Below are 25,474 nucleotides of genomic sequence, written 5' to 3' on the forward strand. Positions count from 1 at the left end.
TTAGATTGGACGTATTTTGACTAACTGCGTATAATACAGGAAAACAAAAAATGAATCAATAAGTATAGAAAGAAATGGGTAAGAAAAATAGTGATCGATATGGTCAACAGGCGAGTTGAATGACCAGATAACATTCGAATAATGAGTTAAAAACACACCTCTTTTGTGTTACCTCCCTTATTCATTATGAGTATGTGGATATAATAATAGACGAGCAGTAAGAAAAAAGAATGGAAAAGCGAAAACGAATTAAGTTTAATAATGTTTAGCTTTAAACTCTCTTTTTAAATCTATGTAGCCAATACTTGTTTTGCCTGAAAACAGGAACAAATAGCTATGATAGGATTATAAGCTAATTTACCCTAGACTTGAACATGTTGATGCTATTTCTTCAACACCTACCAGTAAGAATATTTGGATCGATTTCACAATCTATCTTCAGAAATATTGAGTATCCAATTATACTCTTCATAAAATGATATTTACATGATTAAAGACCACATCAAAAGCCAAGACAATTATATATCATCGGAAAGATATGAAGCAATGGAATACAACAATAAACATTTCATTCTTTTTTTTTTACCATTTATCAGCTTAGCATTCTTGTAACTCCTGAAGGTTGCCATGGCGAAGAAGAATAGTGCATTAGGTTTCACGGTATACTGTGTATGGTGTTGGGCAAATTCTTGGGCAAATATTAAAGGACCACCAAAACTCTTAGGATTATTCTTCAGAAGCTCTAAAAATCGAGAGAATCGGTTTTATTGTGCTTATAACCGGTCTACCTGTAAGTCTCTGATATCTTCTTATGTCAAATGAGTTATTATTACACGTTTGTACATGGAAAGGTGTGATTATTTTATTTGTATGGACTGCCGAATTCAAAATTTAAATAGTTTGAACTGAAAATAGCATTATCTCTTGTTCAAAATTACGAACCTACAATATTATAACACATTTTGTCCATTTCCCAGCTTATTTGGTGCATCTTTTCATCAATTAAGGATAAATTGTATGTAACAGATTATGATTGGCAACATATACTATTTCCACGTAAGAAAACAAATTATGGCCTTATATAGACCACTATGTTTCCGTTCATTTGAGCAATGAGAATTTCTAATGCTATCTTCCTTTTTATTTTTCATTTTTGATTATTTAAATTGTTAATCTTGGAAACAAAAAGATAATGTAACTTTTCTAAAACAAAGGCATGTGATCTCAACTCATTTTACATAAAATGGACTCCTAGCCGATTAGTAGCGCAATACTGATAGAAGCCATCGTCAAAGCATGTTTTAGCTTTCCATAAATTGTTGTATCAGCTTTACTTTTGCTCACATTAATGTCTTTAAACAACACCATTCAGTTTAGAGGAAAGTCGGCTATATAGAAGGCAGCTAAATTGAATACGGGTAGAAGTTTAAGGTACTTTTTCTATTCGCCATTCTGATGCAATATTGCTTTTTGATCCCCATGCAACTCTTAACAAGTTGGTTCCAGGTTTTGATGTTTTTCGGGTAGGACTATGTTCCCTTCAACTACTCCAGGCTGAAAATAATATGATTTGAACAGGCAAAAGACAAACAGGACACTGATTAATCTTTGATCAAAATCAGACAAGTAATAACAAAGTTATGGCATTTATAATTTTGGTGGAACAGTTCTATGTAAATGTCTTCGTGAATATCAATGAGCGAACTGATGTTGTCATATCCCCACTTGGTCTTTTGTATTCTATTACATTATATGATATTTTTTCTTCATTTTTCCGCCAAGAATAAAAAAAAATGGATTGACAAAAGAGACATATCATTCATACTGTATGTAAAATGAATGTATGTATAAATAAAAGTGGAGATGTGACATGATCAGTCCACCTAATGAATATTCATGACTCGAACTCACCTCGTTGTAAATGCATCTTCCTGCTATGCTAGCGAGGAGCGCTGATACTGGAAGAGTTTTTTTATTGATATATTCGACTAGTCTATACTTACAGACCCTTTACTGACTAAATAAACAGATCTCTATGGACGGTTACACGCACTCGATCCTGCTCGAAAATTTGACGGAATAAAGCCATATTTTGGTATGTATTACCGCTCTCCCATCATATATGTTCTATATTAGGGCTAGATATATTATTTTGAACCTTCTCCATATTTTTATTTTAAATTTTAGTGAGGGTATATATGGAAATCTTCCCCAAAAAAATTATTAGCACCTGTAAGGTATAGAATGTCACCCCGTTATTTATCATAATGCCACCGTGCCTGGCCGTCCGCTAAAATCTGTTTGGCCAAATTTTCAAGTGTACGGAATTCTTCTTCGATGCACATCATCAGAATCAGTGATTTTTTACTCTACCTTTAATTGCACAATAATCAATTGGCACAAACAGGAAAGAAATGGTGGATTGTGTGTATTGGGTACTGAATTCCTCAAAACACACACCTATAATTGCAACGTTTGATTTCCCGTACATAACGATTTACAAAAAGCTTACTGAAACAGTAAAAAGTGATTATCTTTGCCAAACGACCTGATTCCCAAATAAAACTAAACGAAACATGCTTAAACCACGTTTCTTATACTCTTCCCAAAACAATCAGACAAGTGTAACACATTAATAAAATATGCGCATTGCGCAATTATTTTGTTAATTAACATGCAGACCCCTCAACACGTACGATATCTACGTAGTTTGTTCCTAGACCCTATCAACTCTATATACGACATTTTTTAGAAGAAATTTCGCAAGTAAAATATAGTTTTGTCGTCATTACACGTATACAATACGCACACTTCTACACACAAAAACAAGAAAAAGTATTTTTTTTTCATCGCCGGCAGGTTGAACTTTGCGAGCACTTTGATAAGGATGAAGTATGACAGGAACTTAGACTATACGCGAAGTTTAAACTTGCACCCTAACCACCCGCTGCTGGCCTGCGCAGGCGCGGTGGCTAGTGAAAGGTGCAACTGTGTTCGAATACTCGCTCTGCACCTTTCCCCGCAAAGTTGCACCCTTCTTGCACCCCTATTTCTTAGTGTGAGGAGTACCAAAAATGATTTATACCTTTTAAGGTCAAATCCGTCACTACCCGATCCCCTGATCTAATATTACTGATATTACTAATATTTTTGCAAATGACTTTTTAGAGACATTCCTTTCTGCCTCCTTTTTGCCACTTATTTCTCGACCCACTAGAATCACTAATACTTCCGCAACTCTGATTGACAATTTTTTCTCCAATATACGTTCAGAATTTAAAGCTGGTATAATTATTTCAGACATGTCTGATCATTTCCCAATTTTCATGTATTGTTCTAATCAATATCAGCCAAACAAACTTCCCGATTACGTATCTAAGAGGCGTGTGTATAGTGATAAAAATATATCTCGTTTGAAACAGAGTTTAGAAGAAGAATCTTGGGATGATGTATTTAGTACAGAATGTGTTGACGAGTCCTACGAAACATTTATTGATATCTTCATGAGTCATGTTAATGAAAATATTCCTTTTGCAAAGCCCAAGTCCAAAAATTATAAAAGATCACCCAGACTACCTTGGATAACGAATTCAATTCTTCGTTCGATAAATAGAAAAAATCGATTATACTATAAATATATATCAAGATTAACTGAGAATACTCGCAGCCAATATACTAATTATAAGCATATACTAACAGGGGTCATCCGTACTGCTAAAAAGGCATATTACCATGATCAATTTAATCAATGCAAGAATGATCTTAAAAAAACATGGAAATTGATCAATTCTACCATCAATAATGGACCAAAGTTTTCAAAGATAACTAAGCTTATGCATAATGATTCTATTATTGAAGATAAAGTTCAGATGGCAAATATTATCAACAATTACTTTTCACAAGTTGGAATTAAGCTCTCTAGAAGTATACCAACAAACTCTCATTCATTTCATCAATATCTGGGGGATAGAAATCAAAGTTCTATGTTTTTCTCTCCTACGAACGCACAGGAGATAATTAAAATTATATCTAGCCTAAAATCAAATAAAAGTGCAGGATTTGATAACATTGATAACAACCTTTTACAAAAAACTATGAATTATATAATTGACCCTCTTATTTATATATTCAATTTGTCATTATCATCGGGAAATATTCCAAAATCAATGAAAATTTCTAAAATAATACCAGTCTTCAAAAAAGGTGATAGTTCTTTAGCAAGTAATTACAGACCTATTTCATTGCTTACAAACTTATCTAAAATTCTTGAAAAATTGGTTCACATACGAACCAGATGTTTTTTTTTAAAGCACAACATCCTATCCGATACTCAATTTTGTTTCCGGGAAAAGAGTAGCACTTTCCACGCAATATTTTCTTTAGTTCAAACAGTTGCCAAAGCTTATGACAAGTCTTCAAATACGATTGATTTGTTTTTAGATTTTTCAAAAGCATTCGATACAGTTGATCTTAACATTCTCCTTTATAAACTTTCTCATTATGGAATAAGAGGGGAACCACTAAAGTGGTTCAAGAATTATCTTACCGGGCGTTCACAGTTCGTTTCACTTGATTGTAATATTTCTGAACGTAAACCTGTCCTTTGTGGAGTTCCACAGGGCAGCATTCTTGGCCCACTTTTGTTCATTACTTATATAAATTATATTGATATGTCATCTAGATTGCTTCAATTTATACTTTTTGCTGATGACTCTAATATATTTCTGTCGCACCCCGACCCAGAGCAATTGACGCAAATATTCAATGACGAACTAAAAAATGTGCCTAATTGGATAACAGCTAACAAACTCTCTCTTAACCTAGAAAAAACTAGCTACATGCTATTTAGCAACAAGATTACGAGTGTACCAAAAGATGTAATTTTAAATGATATTGTCATTCAAAGAGTGCGATCTACTAAATTTTTGGGACTGATCATTGACGAAAAACTTACTTGGAAAGCACATATTGATAATATTTGTAAAATCATTGCTCACAACATCGGTGTCATTAGAAAATTAAGTTACTTCTTACCCCATTATATTTTGTTATCATTGTATTCAACGTTAATTTTACCTTACTTGAATTACGGAGTTGTTGCGTGGGGTAATGCAGCGAATTCTCAAATTAATAGACTTTTTATTTTACAAAAAAGAGTGATTCGTATTATTAGTCATGCAGAATTCAGGGCACATACAAATATTCTGTTTTTGAGAAATAAAGTCTTGAAGGTTAAAGATTTACATTCTTTTCAACTCGGACAGTTAATGTTCAAGTTTATCAATAAACAATTACCGTTACCTTTTAATAATATGTTTGTAAAAAATAATACAATTCATAAGCACTTCACTCGCCAGGCGAGTTCCTTTCATTTACCTCTGAATAGAACATCGTTTGCACAGAAGACATTTGTTTTTACTGGTCCAAAATTATGGAATTCTTTTTCAAAGGATATTATACAATGTAATTCAATACACAATTTCAAAGGAAAACTTACAAAATATCTTCTGAATTCATATTAGATTATCGTTTTTTCCCAAAGTAATGTAATTCAGAACTTAATATGTAAATGTGTTTATTCATTTCTCTTTGTATATATGTTTAATCGTTTAATGATTTCTGTATACAGTGTATACTGAATCATTTATTTTTATTATTATTTATTTGTTTTTATTTGTATTTGTTTATTTTTTATTCATTTTATATATATATATATGATGGAGTATACTTGGCCCAAGAATATTGCAGCTGCTGAACTTCCACATTCTAGAGTCTAGGTCGATTGGAAAATTAATATTGACATAAGATGATTCAGAGTCATCTTAAAGATTCTTAATTGTTCAGGTCAGGTTTGATATCTCTACTGTAATATATAGATACAATAAAAAGAATGATTTAGTGCGTAATTTAGCAATACCTATAGTAAATCATTTTGACCTTCTCCGTTATCACATAGAACAGAAGAGGTCGGATCATTAAACCTTGTGGAACTCCTTTAATAGCTTTACTGTAAACTGCGGATCATTATTGTTGAATCACTATGTGATCAGTAACAATAATATCTAACAAAGAGATCTTCTTGTATCATTACGATAAAAGACATCGACTATTATTTTAAGAGGTCTATAATTATCACATGCCAGTAGCTAGCTAGCTAGCATGGCTTATTTGCTTCATAATAATCACCAAAAGACTAGTGAAGTAATTGAACGTCACAAGCATTGGATCACCTTGTACATATAATTCATACAAACACAATTTACGTCATTTTTAGTGCCATAACAATAAAATCGAACGATGAATGCCATTTATAGAATGCATGACTACACTTTGCAAATAGTACAAAGGATTGTGCAAATTCACGATCGTTTTTATTTCCATAACGCGGGCATGAAGTGTATTCAAGAGAGAAAACATGGCGTTGGGATACATAACACAGACTTCACGATTTCGGAGCTTATTTTGGGTTCTAATTTGTTATATGATGCCAATAGGTACGTATTCTTTATATTAATATTTATGTTGATTATAATTTTGGAGATAAATGTGAATAAAACATGTTAAATTACAGACCAATGAAACGTACACTCAGTCCAAGTTTGAGGAAGTTCCTATTTTAAAACTCACATTAATATTAGACATCAATAATTGCATGGGAAGAAAACTGTCAGTGATTTGACTATGCAATGAATATGTAAATACTATACTAGTACTTAAAAAGTTTTTATAAACAGTAAATGATTTTCTTTAAATCTATACAAAATTTTCATTTCATTTATTTAACCATTTAAAATCAACATAGTACATGAACATCATGAAATAAGTATCATACAAATCAACCATTGACAAACAAAATAACAATTTAAAAAATGGCCAGGACCCAAAAGAAGCAAACCTGCTTATAAACTGGGCCCTACATAAAATACATGCAAAATATTAGAGTATAGTCTGTAGATATACACACGCCCATCCACCCTCTCACGTACATACCCATCCTAATACATGTACATCCACGCATTAATCCATACAGAGCAAACACATAGCTCGAGATCATAGAGAAAATAGAAAAGGAAAGAGAGTGATAAAAGTAAGCAAGTAAAATAAATAAACTTTGGAAGATGAAAGAGATAAGTATCCTACTCAGCCATGGACAACATTTTACTAAAATAAGTTTCTTATACATACACTTAAATCGATTTATCGTAGTACTTGATCTTATATCGAAATTTAGATTATTCCATTCACGTACCCCAAACAGAAGATAAAGAATTATAGAGTAATGTTGAAAGAGGAATGTGGAATTTTTTGCTTGACGAGTTGGATAATTATGGAATGCAGAATTTGGTTGGAACACACCAATAACAGACGGTAAAAGGTTTTTTTGGAAATTTGAACATGAACATTGATGTATTAAGCTTTATTAAGTAAGCTACAGGAATAATTTTTAAAAACAGTGGCAAACGGGATAAATGATGGCTATTTGTTATTAACCGAGCTATGCGTTTCTGTAACTTATAAATTTTGTCTAGTTTTGTTTTGTATGTATGTCCCCAAATAACATTGCAATAATTTAAATGTGGAAGGATTGTTGAATTATAAATTTTCATTAATATGTTCCTTGGGGGAATTTTTTTTGTTAACTTATACAAGACACCAGTATTACGATAAATTTTAGAACAGACATAATCAATATGACATTTCCAATCAAAACACTCCTCGATGTAAATACCCAAGAAAAATATATTTTGCTTACGTTCAATAAAACATTGTCTATTTTAACAGATTCAATTGAATTAGGTATTTTCTTTTTCTTATGAAAAAATAAAATATTTTATCTTATCATTATTTACAAACAGCATATTACATTTAAACCAAACATTCAATTTATTTAATTCTTCATTTAAAAGGAAACCAGTTGTAATATCATTGTGAAGATACACGACAGTGTCATCTGCAAATGATAAATAATTAAGTAACTTAGACGAATTTACAATATCATTGATAGAAATAATAAAAAGAAGCGGTCCATGTACTGATCCCTGTGGTACTCCAATGTCAACATTCATATAATCAGATTCAACACCATCGACCACCACATACTGTTTTCTGTTAAGGAAATAATCAGAAAACCATTGGTGTGGAACACCACGAATACTATAATGATATAACTTTTAAAGTAAAATATGGTGGTCGATGGTGTCAAATGCTTTGGATAAGTCCATAAATACTCCATAGCAAAACATGTCATTAGAAATTTCACGGAGGATATCATTTGTAAAATTAACGATGCTCAAATCAGTACTATAGTTTCGACGAAAGCCAAATTGTTTTGAAGTCAGAATGTCTCATTTAAGTAAAAAATCATATAGTCTGTTATGCATCACCTTTTCTAATAATTTTGCAAAAACTGATAAAAGGGCAATGGGGTTGTAATTTTCTACATCACTAATATCATTTTTCTAGTGAAGGGGTACAATCTTTGCCACCTTTAGTCTGTTTGGGACTATTCCACTATTCAAAGACTAAATACTTAAATATGTCACATAGTGGCATGGTTTGTGGTAGTTTATTCTGTTTATTTCGACCAAGTATTATATTAATTAAAGGCCATGTTTTTTTCATATCACTTTTTAAATTACAAAATAAAAACTCATAATATGTCATTGACTGACGAAAAATATTATGTAGAATGATGTAAAATACTGGGAGGGATATATTAATAATGAAGCAAAGATTGATATTGTTTCTGGTGGGTAATTAGCATACCAATCATTAACAGATTAATCACGATTTTTACTATGCTATTAATGACGTGTTTAATCATAACGAGGATGCTGCTGCAGAGTTTTAATGACTACATAACTTCAGAGTAAACTTTATCAGGGTATAACAAAACTCTTGAGTTGTTTTTTATCAAGGGAAATATTCAGAAATAATATAAATTCATTCCAATCAATAAGACTGTTACCCGATTTCAGATCCTACATTGGAGTATCAAATACTTTTTTTTATCAGATTAAACAATTATGATTGGCGATAATTTTAATAATAATAATGATAATAATAATGCATGAGACTTGTATGTCGCACTTTCCATCTTGATTGAAAAGTAGTTGTAGTAGAAGTAGTAGTAGTACTAAGTATAGTATTAGTAGCAGTAGTAGTAAGAGTAGTAGTAGTAGTAGTAGAAGTAGTAGTAGTAGTAGTAGTAGTAGTAGTAGTAGTAGTAGTAGTAGAAGAAGTAGTAGTAGTAGTAGTAGTAGTAGTATAATAAGAAATAGGAGAAGTAGTAGTAGCAGTAGTAGATGTATTATTAGTAGTATTAAGAGTAGTAGTAGTAGCAGCAGCAGAAGTAGTAATAATGATAATTAAAAAAAACTGTGCAGTAGTAGTAGCAGCAGCAGCGGAGGTAGTAATAGTAGTTAGTAGTAGCATCATCATAAGTAGAAGTGGTAGAGTAGTTGTAGTTGCTGTTGAAGTATAGTAGTAGTCGTATTATTATTATTATTATTATTATATTTTTGTCCATTTTTTTAAGTGCCCATCAAGTTAGCAATAATGCATAAAGATGGATAAAACCGGGGGATAAAAGAACATCCACTACTAATATACAATATATTTAAGTGTCATTCAATCGTCATGTATCTCATGAAATGTTGAATGCCGCCATTTTTATTAACAGGTTCAGGCAAACTTGATTGGGAGATTCGCCTGGATGGCTCACGGCTATCCACCGAGGGGAGAGTAGAATTGTTCTTAGATCGCCAATGGGGTACCATCACGGATATTAATGCGTGGGGCTACAATGAAGCTAGTGCAGTCTGCAAGCAGCTTGGATACCAAGGCAACCAAGTTGCGGTTCTTGGAGGTGGTTATTACGGTCGAGGCAGTGGCCCAGTCCATCTTGCGAATGTGACGTGTCCGGAGGCAGCAACATCCTTGGAACAATGTTCGTATGTCCAAGTGACGAGAGAACACAATAACCATGAACTCGACGTGGCCATTACTTGCGGTATGTCCACACCGGAATCTTGGTGTCTGATTATACTCTGTTAAGAATATTTCCTTCCTTCTTTCCCGTAAATGAACGGCTGAAATTAAATGCATCGAGAGCTTGCGTTTATGAAGTAATGCAGGAAAATTGCGAAATATTTTTTTTTAAAGATCTGATCATAAGGTATGTCAGGTCTTTAGACAGTGAATGTGGACCCCACCCCTAATCAAACAGCCGTTTTATTAATTTTAATTCAAACCACATATATGCAGCTGGTACAAAAAAAAATGTTAAAACGGCTGTTTTCAACTCGCCGCACGGCCGCCGTAGAGCAAATGTGACCAAGGTATTATTGGTGTCATAATGGTTTCCATGTTCATTCCCTTGGATCATATTTCTTCATGAAGAAAAAAAAACAGTTTGGGTGAACAAATCGATATAAAAAAGCAATTTTTGAAAGAGTCGTGATTGTTATTATCATCATGTTCCACCATTCTGATAACAAAAAAAAATAGTTGCGACTGGTTCAAGTAATCACAATGGGACTACACTTTTTCACCAGGAACAAGGATTTTGACGAGGTTGTTCAAATGTGGAATAAACATGAAATCTGGCGCTTAGACTTGAATATTGTTTAACATTGGTCAGACCTAGTGACGCCTTCTGTGGTCAAGAACTAGTTTTTACAGCCGACCACATCCATTATGTATTACAGTCTTATGACTATCTAGGAAACAGCTTTCAATTGAATTAAATCTACACTTGAAGACACATGTAGAAACGTGGACCTCATTGCCAGGATTGCCGTAGTCCTTCAGTAAAATGTGAAGGAAATATTCAGTCTCGTTACCAGCAACACTGAAGCACTGAACTTGAGCTATTAATTTACGTAATTTTTTTTTGTTATGACGTTCTGTGTTTAGATGCTGCAATTCGCCTCAAAGGGAGTCGAACTAGTGGACGATTTTTGAACGGCATTGTTCAAGTATATACCAACGAGTGGATCACCTTATGCACGTCTTACTGGACAAGTGCCAACTCGAAGGTTTGTTATTTCCTAAGTTTATTTTCGAATTGAAACACATGATCGCTAACCAACAAACAGACAAAATAGACAAAATCTATCTCTCATCTTCATAATACTGAATCATTTTATCTGTGCATATGTAAACACAGGTTTTTTTACTATTTAACTTTTGAAGAAATAAATGTTGATTATTTACATACCAAACAATTCAGTGCATCATTTCTCTTCTCATCGAAACCAAAGATTGTATTTTTCAAACTGAAATTGACGTGTGTGTGAGAACATTCATTTATCAAATTTTCTGTTTCCTCCCAAATTTCTTTACTAAATGACGTACATTCATAAAAAAGTGTACAATACCTTCCAACACCTTATTACATTTTTTTTTTCATTTTGAACAATCTTCATCTTATATAAATGTTCATTCAGAAATGATATTATATTTAGTACTATCTTATACTGAAAATATCTTAAACCAATATCTAAAGTAAAAATGAAATATCATGATATGGTATTTTTCTATTTTTATATTATCAGGAGGGTCATCTAAATATCGATCCCATTTTGAACATATCAAAGGAACACACTTTGTTTTTCCAAGCAAAGCTTTATAGATATATTGACATCCTTTTCGGTCATGTACTTATATTTTAATATCTGAATGGATTAAAGGATTTTCTATATTCTTTTTAACATTTACTCGATATCGACACTTTATACTTTGACTTATAGAAAAATAAGAATAAATTTACTTTAAAACAATATTTTGTGCACATTCATCATAAGCAAGTAGGTAAATGTCCCTTATCATCGATCAAGTCAAAGTCATCAACAAATCTAATGCCCTTTTCATACCCCTATTGAAAATACAGACTTATTCCCAATTTGAATATAATTGTTTCTCCACCAAGGATAGGTGTGCCAAGTATTTCTTCCCGTTTGAATAAAAAAAACATAGCATGAAACACATCTTTCCAAAATGAATTAACAACTTAATGAGATAATGATAACAAATATTCATCCCCAAAATCTCATACAAATGGCTTTGTTAAAAATTACTTCAATGGAAGACGTCATCACATTTTCCTAAAATCATTCTCCGAATCCATGTAAGCTTGAAGGGCATATTAAAAATAAATATCTGGCATCTTAAGACCCCATTCTTTATAAGCGCCAACAACCTATTTTCTACTAATTTTATCTGGCTTGTTCTTCCATATAAAATTAAAGAACCTAAGTTTTATGGTTTTCAATAACTTAACCTAAGGAGATGGAATTGAAATAAACAAAATGATTAAATTGTGGCAGTAATAATGATTTCACAACTGCAATTATACCCAGAACAATGATGTTTCGTTTAATCCATGAAATTATCTGACATTTTATTTTGTCAAAGATTCTATCATAGTTATAATCGGGTATTTTTCAGTTACAACATAAAAGTCTGTATAAGGTACCGAAAAAAATCATGCAGCACAAAATGAACTTGCTTTGCATCTAATTGTATATCATTTTCACTTTTTGAAGCACCTATCCAAATTGCATTAGTTTTTTGCATATTGACCTTCAACCCACTAGAATCAGCAAATGAATCTAAAATAGTAAGTACATTACAGAAACTGGCTGTAAGATGTGTACTATAGCGTGGGTAGAATGTCAGGGCTGTCTGATCACCTAGAAGTGCCGAATCAAATCCACGGGTAGGTCCATGGTTGAAGACACATCATTACGGCAGACGTAATTATTTGTTTGACAGGATACCCACAGGCCGCTGAAGGTTCTTTGTAAAAAATTGGGCCAATCTGGAAAAACATTAAAATGACTCACGTTGGGTTTAATATCGTGTTTGTTACTAAATCTGGATGTTTTATTCAATATTTGCAGGTGGCGTGTAGACAACTTGGGTATCCAGTAGGACGTGCTTCTTCGATTAGGGTTCCTGAGACATTAACCTCAGTATACAGGAGGGATTACCGATGCATCGGCGATGAAACGACATTGGAAGAATGTCCCAGCCATGTTAATGATTTAACATCTTGTCAATTGCATGTCCCTTATATAAATTGTAGCAATGAGGAGACGTCTGCAGCTTCACCCTCTAACGGTGAGTATAAAGAATACAAGATCATTTATACCTCGGTCATATTTGTTCTACGGCGGCCGTACGGCGAGTCGAAAACAGTCATTTTAACGTTTTTGGACCAGCTAAATTTAGGTGGTTTGAATAAAAATGAATAAAACGGCTGTTTTTTACTCGCCGTACGGCCGCCGTAGAGCAAATAGGTATAAGGGTGGGTAACCGGACTGTGCCCTTAAGAGAAGAGAGAATAGAAAGTGCGATTTATAGGGAAAGTCCTGATGGGAACTTCCACGAAACCTTGATTTTTATTGGCTGCTGAAGCCTGTGCCCAGTTTTTGAAATTACGCCCCGGGAGCACCATAACACAAAGTTTGCAATCATAGTTGGATGCACATACTATCAAACATTATATCCACTATGAATCAATCGCAATCATTGTTTCAGAGTGCAATTACTCTTAAATCACTGATCTATGTGGTAAAAGAGTTAGGAAGAGGGTATTTTACAATGAGTAATGGATTGTTTTATCATGGGAGACAAATGACAGCAACAAAGCCCATCCAAAATATTCAAGGTAAATTTTCAAGTGTGTGAGAAAAGAAAATCAGTATAGACCAGAGATTCTATATTGAGTAAAGCCTCACTGGAGACAGCAATAACACTGAAATTATCAGATCCTTACACCCTTAGCGGAAAATGACGTTTGTTCAGACACGCGTCGACACATTCTTGATATCGACATGACGCAAGTTTCAAGACACCGTGATATAGAATGCTGATCTGCTTAATTGTGAGGGGGACAATGAAAAAAAATCGTGTTTTTCCTTTACAGATAGGTCAAAATTTACACTCTCCACAATCTCTGGATTTATAGTCTTCCTCGTGATCATCATCATGGTCCTCCTAGGTTACCTTGTCAGTGTGAAGAAAAGATCCAGCAGACACAGGCGATGGATCACATTAGCTAATGGACGGCAACAAGATCGACCAAGTGAGACGGAGAGAAGAAGGAGGAGGAGGAGGAGGAGCTCAGGGAGAGTGAGAAGGATTAGCCAAAGACGTCAAACACCTAATGTCAATACCATCAGTAATGGACAACAGGGGAACGACGATGACTTGCCTCCTTACTCGCGCCTTGAGGAAGACATACCACCGCCGTACTCACAGCTGTCTCTCCCACGGATTGAGATCCCGGTTGTAGGAAGAGAGGAACGTTACACCGAACAACCTCCGCGGTATACCGAGACTGACGCTATCGATTTCTTCCAAGAGCTTGACGCAGATCAGTTGCGATTACAATATGAGAACACGGCGGACGCTGAACGGTTTGCTGCTCGCTGCGATCAACAGTCACCTCCGGACTATTCCACAGCGGTTGAATCGCCGCAGATGAATACTCAGTCTGTAGGTCATCATACTGAACTGGAAACTCTTTCCTTGCAAGGCTCCTCAAGCTCTGGCGATGAGGGCGATGATATATCCCTATCAGGCTGCCGAAACCCAATCCCCGTTATCCCTAAAGACATGGTCAATATGGACGCAAATGTAACATCAGTTGAAGTGTAGTAACTACGAAAGAGGCTTAGTTTATTTAGAGGTAGTTTTAAAAAGAAAAATCAGTAGCAAAAATTACATTTTTCTTTAAAAATAAACAAACTCAATATACAAGCAAGATAGTAATCAATACTATTTACAAGGGAGAAGATAACCACGCGTAACTAAATTCACTCTATTCTATTAAACAATCATGTTACTGGTCAGAACGATTATACATTGTATTCGCAAGGTAAGGTATAAAAATAAACAAGGACAATTTTCAAGTTCTACGTAGAATGGCTGAATATTCGTTGAACGCAAAACTGTATTAGCAAGTCTGAGCTAAAATATATTTGTGACAATATAAAGTGGGGGTTATTCAATGAATAAATCTGGGTATTTTCACTACGAGTCTCGTCGTTATAATGATGAACATGTCCTATCTTTTACACTCAATTACCAATAATTGATTTTGTATTCTGAAAAATGCCAAGAAGGTGAGATGACGGTGCTGGATATAGGTATTGGGAAATGACCGGAACTGTACAAATGTTCACCAACATTATGTTGCCGTTTAAATCATTATAAATTATTGTATTTCCTGATATAAAATTTCCTATCTGGTAGATTCTTGTCGCTTTTCACGAAGAATATATACTGTTTATTCAATAATATCCTCCTAGCTGGCGCCCTTCACTCACTGCTCGAAGAAGTAGAGTCCTTCGACAATTCAGTCCAACATGTTTGTATTAATGGACGGTATTCTGGTATTGTGATGGTGTCTTAATTACATGTATAAGACTTTTTCTCTCTTCTGATGATCTTGGTCATTATCATGGTCATGACAAACTTTACCATTTTCTCGAATTCAGGCAACCAAAACAGCCAAGTACAATCGTGTCAATTTTTGTTTTGTTTTGTTCGTTGTCCCCATATGGGCTGCATAGCTCTCTTCAGCCGGACGGCTGTTCTTCTGACGGGTCCAGATATGGATAGGACCTACACAAAAATAAAGGTGAGAGAAACCCGTACAAGTTTGTATACCCGATACAATGGAAAGAGTACAAGGAGACTGCATCAAGATAAGACTCGGCATTACAAATTTAAGATTTGACGTTATTTGAAAGATATAAAAATAAATAAATAAATATATAAATCCCACCCTGTCATATCAGAAAGACGTGGTAACACTGGCGTAAATCCCGGGGGGGGATGGGGGGGATATATCCCCCCCACTTTTCGAGGAGGGGGGGATGGCCTGTACAAACATCCCCCCACTTTTTACGAAGGAAATGAAAAAAATCACAAGAGATAATTGTTTTATTGGTGAAAATTCTTCCTAAAATACCGCTTAACAAATAAAACAATATTATTGAATCATAAAATGCAAATAAAGACCCAGTTCACCATTTCCAAATGAAATACTTATGTCCTTATTATAAAATTGAAGAGAAACCCCCGTTTCTTCCAATTCATCAATGTTGGGGTCTTTGGGAAGGGAATAAGATGGAATGTCAAAAAAATTTGAATGTAATCTCTAATAAAACCATTAAACCATCATGGGGTAAAACAGATAATAATATTGGAGGGGTATTTGCCATATGGACACACAGTGGCGTAACTACGGGGGGCAGGGGGGCACATCCCCCCCCCCCCCATCGGCTGACCAAAAAAAACGGGGAAAGGGGGAAAGGAGAAAAGAGGGAGAAAGGAAGAGAAACGTAGTGGGAAAGAAGAAAATATTATTCATTATAATGTTATATTATATTATAATTATGTTATGTTACATTATACATAAGAAACATTTTTATCATAACTCTATGAAACATAATTTGCCCAGGGCCTACGTCTTCATTGTTCCTGGTGCTCGCATTGTCTGTTTTACGAGATATATAATCCTGTTGTACTAAAACATCCCGTTTTCAAGTCAATATAAACCAAATATATTTCCTAGCACTTGAGTTATCATTGTTTTATGTAGTGACATATGCTTCTTTTTCATGACTCAAAAAGTGATTGCTCCATGTTAAGGTCTTCGTATATATGAAACATTTCCTGTCCGTGATTACGTTCGCATTAGTGGATTGGCGAGAAATGTCTGCTCTTCATGAACTCCTAAAATCAGTCCTTAAAATGTCCCTTCTTCTGAACTGAATATCAAAAATTTTCAGCTCGCGCTTCGCGCTCGCATCATTTGGTTAATGAAATACGTATGGTCCTAGTTAATTCCTACAAAGAAACCTTAGAATGCCCCACTTCAGGTCTGAGTTATCTAAATTTTCAGCTCGCGCTTCGCGCTCGCATTGTTTAGCGAGACAGGTACAGATCATGATTACACAAATTTGATTATAATGTCCCTTTTTAGGTGTGAATATAAAAAAAATTCAGCTCGCGCTTCGCGCTCGCATTATTTTATCAGTGAGATACATACCCGTTTAATGACATTGTCCTTAAAACGTCTCTATTAGGTCAGAATAACTGGCAACTGAGCGCGCTTCGCGCGCTCATTAGCGCACTCACTCGGTGATCCAAAAATTTTGCTGGTGCCCCCTTCAATGCCGTGACCCACGATACGCCACTGTGGACATATCAATGACAATTCCTTGCATATCTAAAAACATGATTGCAAAAAAAATGCCAAAATATTTCAGTCATCCCCCCCACCCATCAACACGGATTTACGCCAGTGCGTGGTAATACGGTATAATAGAAGTAATACAAGATTATGGTAATAGGCTATGTGAGATATGAATTATATTTAATCGCTATGAAATAAGATGTATCTATTATCATGCTGTGTCAATGAAATGACAGATTTGTTATACGACATTCTATGCAAGTCAGTACTAATGCTTAAATATTGTATGCACGTATTCATATTCTTAATTTGAAAATAAAGGTAAGAACATGATGTGACCTATATTTTATTGTATATTAATCACGTATCAAGAATTACATAATGAAATGAGCTGTTAATTAATGATTTATATTTTGTTAATCATTGGTATTAAATTGTGTATTACTCAAAAGCTATTGACTAACTGAAAATATTGATTATAAAAAAAGAATAGAATAACAAAGTTACTGAAAAAAAACATCTTAGAGGGGAGATCAGTAGTGAGGATGACGAAGCAAAGAATAGTTTGTTTGCAGCAACAGAGAGAAAGAGAGAGAAAGAGAGAGAAAAACTATTGTTTATTCAATTAAAAAGGGACATGAAGACGGGGTGACAGTGTGTGTGGGTGACGGTGTGTGTGGGTGCGTATGTGAGGGTGTACGGGTGTGTGCGGGTGTGTGTGTGTGTGTGAGAGAGAACTATTGTTTATTCAATTAAAAAGGGACATGAAGACGGGGGGTGACGGTGTGTGTGTGTGTGATGGTGTGGGTGCGTGCGTGAGGGTGTACGTGTGTGTGTGTGAGAGAGAGAGAGAGAACGAGGGAGAGGGTGTGTCTTCAAGTCTATCATACCACTGTTCAGATTGCTTAAGTGTTTAATCAGAATGCAAGGAATATAAAACATGATATTTATAGCAGAATACAAAATCCATTTCAGTGACTCTTTTTTTTATTATTTGAAGCACATAATGATATCAGTCATACAAATTTGGAGGAGTTGGGCCTACTTGATAATGCCATATGATTATTTTGTAAACAGCGCCACCACACGCATATCATTTAATCAATTTGTTGAGAGGGAGCGAGGGATGTCAAAGTCGCTTTAACAACTTGAATTCGAGTTGAAGGTTTTTATTCAATGGAAAAACAAAATCAATACGAAAAATATACACCAAAGAATGATGTCAAGTTATAAAACTAAATTGGATATGGTCTTTATACACAAGACATGATTTCTACTATATCAAAAATGATAACCTTATACCACATCTGTGATATTGAGTTCAGTTGTTGCGAAAAAATAGCACGCTTTGTCGCTGCACTTAGCAGCGCCGGTATCTTACCAAATACATTTCAGTTTCAAAGAACAAGGATTGTTGAGCCCTTTACATTAAATATTTTCATCACTGTTTAATTTTTTAATAGAAATGCAAACACCAAAATAATAATAAAAAGTATTTACATTGCATTTGTTATGTATTTCTTACAGATCTTATTCATGTGTATACCATGGAGCTATTAAACACAGAATAGCTCCATGTGTATACATACATGTACACTCTAAAAAATGTTGGGCAACATAATTGTCCACACAACAATTGGTTAAAACTTTATGCAATTCTGGGTAGTTTTAAACCAATAATGTGTGCTTTGGGTGAAAACTACACAGTATTGGTAGAAACTACCCAGAGTTGGATTTTTTTAACCTATTGTTGTGTGGACAGTATGTTGCCCAACATTTTAAGAGTGTACAGTGCGTCCGAGAAAAAACGAAACCGAGATTTAGCGATGATTTATCATAACTTAATCATAAATAAAATAGACAAATGACCTACCAATGTAAAGCTTAGAATCTCCTCTTTCATCTGGTATTACTTAGATTATTCCTCATTCACGCATGATTGTGCAAAAACAATTCGAAGAAAGGATGCCAAAAACTCATTTGGCGGGGGGTATCTGAATTTCAAAAAGAAAATCACATGACTAAAAAGTTCAATATCTTCTCTTTTCTTTGATACCTAAATCACAGAAAATGGTCAAGTAGTAAAAAAGTTAACAAAAGAACAATGCTTGTATTTCCATAATTTCATTAAATAAACTTGTTTTCACCGGTTTCCCACTGAAGCTATCGCACGGTAACAAAAGACTCAATGCATGGCTGATCGTCAACAAAACGGAGTGTCGAGTGAGTTTGAACGCTAGCCTGTAAAACCTCTTCTTTTTATAAAATTATTGAAATTCAAGCCTTATTTCAAATAGCCAGAACTTTGTTATTTCTTGACCATTTTCTGTAATTGAGGTATCAAATTAAAGAGCAGATATTGAACTTTTAAAAAATGTGGTTTTCTTTTTAAAACCCAGATACGGCCCGCCAAGTGACTTTTTGGTATCCCCTTTTCAAATTGTTTTTCCTCACTCATGCGTGAATGAGAAATAATCTAAGTAATTTCAGATGAAAGAGGAGATTATAAGCTTTAAAATAGTAGGTCATTTATCTATTGTATTTGCGATTAAGTTATGATAAATCATCGATAAATCTCGGTTTCGTTTTTTGTGGGACGCACTGTATACTGTGAAAAGGTTCAGCCATTGGCTGAAAGTGACCCCAGATCTAACTGAAAAAAACCAGCAAAGGGTCAAGATTATCAAGAATCCCCTCTTTTTTGCCCATTTTAATTGCTTTTCTCGTCCCCGGTTCTCGTTATTTATTTTCCAATAAAGTAATGTTTTTGATATTCATTATCAGAGCAATAACGGGACCGTAAAATCAAGGTTGTAAATGTAGTTCATAAGTAATCCCTATTGCAATGATTCTCGAAAAGAATACAGAGATTTGAAATGACGTAATAGATGATCTAATGCAAAAACATGCATCCAAAAAAAAGTTCTTAATTTTTATTTCATAACGTGTCATTATTTTAGAACAGGAATGTTTTCTTAAAGACTAAAACTAGACAATTTTGTTTGAAAATATTTGCCCTCTGCATCTTTCTCTCTCTAATGCTCTCTCTCTGTCTGTCACTCCCTCCCCTTCTCCCTCCCTCTCTCTCTCTCACTCACTCCCCCTGCTGCTGCCCCCTGTAATTCCTATGTACCCCCTCCTCCCATCCAGCTTTCTCTTCCTTTACAATTGTTACCTTGTCTCATCTTCATTTCAATGTACAGTTTTATATTCAAGATAATCCCATTTTAATTCTAACTGTTTTGAATTTTATTATCTCGCATTTTTTCATCATAGAGTTAATTTATGCCAAATGTTAACATATTTCTCCGATATTCATCCATTCTCTTTCGCTAACTCCTTATTTTGTTTTCATTTTATCCGAGTCGTTTGTTTTCCTCCAGCTACTTTTTATGGTAATATGGTCGATTTTTCAAAGCATGTACTTAATACCTGACTGGCCCCAATGTTTTGAAATTTTCCATCCAAATATGCTCTTCCTGAAATATGAAAATTAATCAAATAACTATAGTGATGAAATTCGATTGATCTGTGCTGCAAATTTTCGGTTTTATTTAGGACTATACAAAACAGTTTATTATCGTATATTGCCTATCAATCATGTTAGTTTGACGAAATCATGATTAATCTGAATAGAATACAAACAAACGTGGAGAAAGTATATTTTATGGCTTCGGCGACAGTTTAATAACGTGTAACATTTCGAAAGAATATTTCTTTATTTCTGTAAAGATTCCATGATCATAGGCACATAAAGCAATTCAACGAACGAAATGATATAATGAATGTGAGTTTCCTCAAGAATATTTTTTTATAACGATATTCGATTTTTGGAAAATATAAGCAGAAGTTTTATTTTCTTTCAGATGTGGTATTTGAATGATAAGGTCATGTGCGGCTTATTTCAAGAGTCAAGGTGGCAATGTTTAGGAGATAGACAATGTGATACAAAGAAAAACCCAATTAGACGAAAAATAGATGATATAAGAGTTAGCAAGTTGTATCCTTAAAATCTTATTAATGTCATGATTATAGAGAGAAAAGGAAAGAGAGAGAGAGGGGGAAAACTGGGAGAGCGTTCTTTGATGTGAAAGGGTGCATGTGCGTATGGGGTGGAGCGGGGGGGGGGGGGGTAACCGAGTGAGGCCTATTATATATAGAACAGTTTGTATTAGAGGGTAAGAAACATATGAATATGGTGTAGAAATGGAAAGAGGGATAGTTAATATACACGAAACACGGATGAGTGGAAGAAGGAGAAAATAGAGAAAGCATGAGCATTTTTTTTCTAGACAATATTAGTGAAAATATAAGAAAGAAGAGGTAAGAGAGTAGGTGGAGATAATTTGTGCGTGTGTGTGTGCATGTGGTTATATGGGTGGGCATGTACGTGAGGTGCATGAGGGAATAAGAGTGGGATGTGTGCATGAGCGAGAGACAGCGAGACAGAGATGTAGTGAGATAAACAAAAACAAACAACAAAAGAAAGAAAGAAAGAAAAAAAAATGGAACAAGGAAGGAAAGAAAGAAAGGAAGAAAGGAAGGAAGGAAGGAAGAAAGAAAGAAAGAAAGAAAGAAAGAAAGAAAGAGAGAAAAGAAAGAGAGAAAAGAAAGAAAGAAAGAAAGAAAGAGAGAGAAAGAAAGGGAGAGAGTGAGACTGAGAGGGGTGCGAGGGGAATGAATGAGATGGGGCTTATAAGCACTCGGGTATCACAAGATAATACCAACAGGTGCATGAAGTTGAAAATATTCTTTGGCTGACATCTGGGGGGCGTTTCATGAAATGACTTGTCGGACTTTTTATCCGACAAGTCCCATTTTATCCGACAGTTACCATAGTAACAGTACCTCTCAGCCAATCAACATCAGAGAAAGATGTCAGACCTGACAACTTGTCGGATGAAAATGTTGATGAAACACTCCCCAAGAGGCAGTGAGCCTTCACTGACTCCCCTTTCAGGAAAGAACAGGATTAAGTAACCTCTCATCTCCTTGGTATATGTCTGGACAAAGGCTGAAAAGAGAAAAAATGACTTTTAACGTCTTCTCTATAAAGCCTAGTCACCCTTTCCGTTACATTTCTCTTTTGTAAACAACTCTTTGTGTTCATAGAGCAAACGCTAACCTCTAATAACGCCAAATCTTTTTGCCAGCTACACAAATGTTTGTTAAACGTTTATATCATGAAAAGGTGTGGACATACAGTGTCATTGTTGTCTCAATTATTGTCGCAGCACACTGTAATTTCGCCACAAAAGATGTTGATACCTCCTTCATATTTTCCACTTTCATCCGGCGAAGGAGCTAAGGGGAATGACGGACAATGGCCCTGGGGCTACTCCGGCCGACAAGCCTTAGTGACTGACGCCGTTATTTATGCATGAAGCCAATTTCCTGCTAAGACGTCGTGACAATGGAAAGCATGCAACAGGTATCAATGGCGACGTTTACGCGAGCCGATTCAACGCTTGAATACAAATGTAATTAAGATTCGCCAAGAAAAGAACTCGCGATCCATGTATCCACACATCTTTCATGTTATGCCACCATTCTCTCTATCTCTCTATCTCTGTCTCTTTCTTTCCCCTTTTCCATCTCCTTCTCTTTTCTTTAACATAATAAAGCTGGGTTTCTGTAATGAGATAGGGTTATGTTGATCTTGGTGTATTCAAGCAATTTCCTTTCGGGGCTTTGCCCGTGTAGTCAACTGCCGCTTACAGCTAGTTGACTCTGGTTAATTTCCGCCATGAAAATCGATATGTATTTCCATATGAAAATATCAAGCCGTGAAAAGAATAGATACAATCGACGCAAGTTGTTTAATAATCACGGCTTTCCATGAACCTTAGCATTCTCTATTGTCTATGGATATCCCCTCAGGATTTGCTCCCCTGAGCGCCCCAGTTTTCTCAAGATATTACGCGTTAACAAAATATTGGCGGGAACAAATAAACTCACATAAAAACTAATTAATAGCTTTCAATGAGCAAAAAGAATGCAATGGTCTTGCTAATACAATGGAGAAATGTGATTTCATCACGTGATCATAAATTTTACACCATTCATTCAAAGAATGTTTATGGCAATTTAGAATATAGTATTTAGATTTGTCTCTTTTATTTTATATGATTTTTTTTTCATATTAAGCAATGATAAACACTAATGAATATGAAAAAACACCTATGAATTATTATCAATGTTTTCATCACCTTTCGTTATTCATTGACATATTTTTCTGAGTTTCTTTTGTTCTATAAAGCGATTATTTTTCCTCGTTTTAATAAAAAACTCAAGATATTCATATGGATGGGAATCTGAACAATAAATAAGACAACAGTAACACTTTTGTGGTGCAGTAGTGCCACCCTCATTGAAAATAAGGTATAAAAATGGTACATCATTTGTGAAAAAAAAATCCTGAATTATAACACTTAATTTTAAGATTAAAAAGTGTGTTTTTCTTTAAGATAATTCAAGATTACGCCAGAAGCAAAGATGACAAGTGGGACAGCATAAGATTTTCCAATATTGCACTTAACGATTGCAAAAGAAATATAATATTTAAAATGAATGTTTTTCTCACTCTTAAAATCTGTCTCAATAGGACCGGTCAAACATCAAGAGGTTAACAGGTTAAAAACATGTAATCACAAATTTTGGTTTCCCATCATTTTCATAATCATTTCTGTAGCGAACAAATAATTGGTCTTACTTGACCAATCGCCATCAAGTGGATTCCATGCAAAATGTGATTTCAGATTCTTTGCCCATAAAGTGTGGAGTTCCACAGGGGAGAATATTAGGTCCCATTCTGTTTATGTGCTATATCAATGATATGTGTAGTTGTGTTAATGAAAGTAAATTACTCTTATATGCAGACGACAGCGTGTTACTGTATTCTGATACAAGTCCTAAGCTGATTGACATAATTGGGAAAAACTTAGAATCATCAAATTATGTCAAATAGATGGCAGATAATAAGTTTAGCTTACATATTGGTAAAACTGAGAGTATTTTGTTTTGTTCGCGGGGTAAGTCTAAACATACAGATGATTCCAATATATACTATAATAATCAATTAATTAAGAGACAGAATTCCGTATATAGGCCTGATATTAAATAGCGATCTCTCATGTACATCTTTGACTCTACTGTAAAAAAAACAAAAAACCAATGCTCGCCTGAAATTTCTGTACCGTTACCAAAATTGCATGAATACGAAATTCATACGCATTTTAAGTTTATCATTAATCGTGTTAATACAGTGTTTATTTGATTTTGCTAATGCACATGGTACTACAGTCTTGGAAAGGTTGCTAAAAAGGTTTATAGTAATTCAAAATAAGATTGTTAGATTTATTAATTGCTTACACCCAAGGAAACATATTGGAAAGAATAAAATTGAAAAAGCTGGCCTTCTTCGCATCGACCTGAGGTCGCAACAGCTTATACTTCTTCATGTTTATAACATTTTCAATTCAAACAAATATCATTACATATAAAACAATTTTACTCGGTTATCTAGTATTCATGGGCATGAAACAAGAAATAGTTAATTTAACTTTGTTGTACCTATGAGAAAGGGTCAAATTGGAAACACATGTTATTATAAAGGTATACAACTTTGGAATTCCCTCCCTAATCATGTTCATGTGTGGGGGCGTCGTGGTCGTCATCGTCATCAAAACAGATAAGGACAAAAGTCATACTTATTTTCTATAGAATCTGAAAATTACGTTGCCAATAATAAAGATAATGAGAACCTCTTTTCTAACACTATTTGTTCCCCCACCTATGTTATACAATGGATCAAAAACATCAACATACAATGTACACGTTGAAGAAAATCTATGTCACATCCTTTCCTATTAATTTTGTTAGTTTATATATTTTTTCTAACAAGCCAATTCATTCCAGGCATAATTCTAATGCACATAATTGAGGTGATTGCATATCACATTATAACAGTAATGGGTATCCAGCCAAAATCTACATTTCGATTGTGCAAGCAATTAGTTTCCCGCCAAAACACGATCGTTTTGAGCGAGCCGATAATAGAGTAAGTCTCATTACGTCTTATGAATTGCATTTAGGTGAGGTTTACGTTTGAAATTAGGTCTATATCAACGATATACGAATAGGGTCAATATGGCTGGCTAAACCGTCATTCTCGATCGGAAAATTATGCCTTGGAAGGTATTGCTTACATGTAGCCAAGTTAGACTGGCAGTTGAATCAACGGACATCATTCCCAAACAT

At 34.5% G+C, this 25,474-nt stretch overlaps 1 protein-coding gene across 1 annotated transcript; it reads left to right on the forward strand.

Annotated features, from left to right (window-relative positions):
- Positions 1–6,361: 6,361 nt before the first annotated feature.
- Positions 6,362–15,768, forward strand: LOC129260010 (deleted in malignant brain tumors 1 protein-like). The gene is made up of 5 exons (XM_064114485.1): positions 6,362–6,494; positions 9,683–10,012; positions 10,918–11,039; positions 12,906–13,125; positions 13,934–15,768. The coding sequence occupies exons 1-5, from the start codon at positions 6,416–6,418 to the stop codon at positions 14,665–14,667; spliced, it is 1,485 nt and encodes a 494-aa protein (XP_063970555.1). The 5' UTR covers positions 6,362–6,415; the 3' UTR covers positions 14,668–15,768.
- Positions 15,769–25,474: the final 9,706 nt, after the last annotated feature.

Source organism: Lytechinus pictus, unplaced genomic scaffold, assembly GCF_037042905.1.
Source record: "Lytechinus pictus isolate F3 Inbred unplaced genomic scaffold, Lp3.0 scaffold_19, whole genome shotgun sequence".
NCBI classification, from domain to species: Eukaryota; Metazoa; Echinodermata; class Echinoidea; order Temnopleuroida; family Toxopneustidae; genus Lytechinus; species Lytechinus pictus.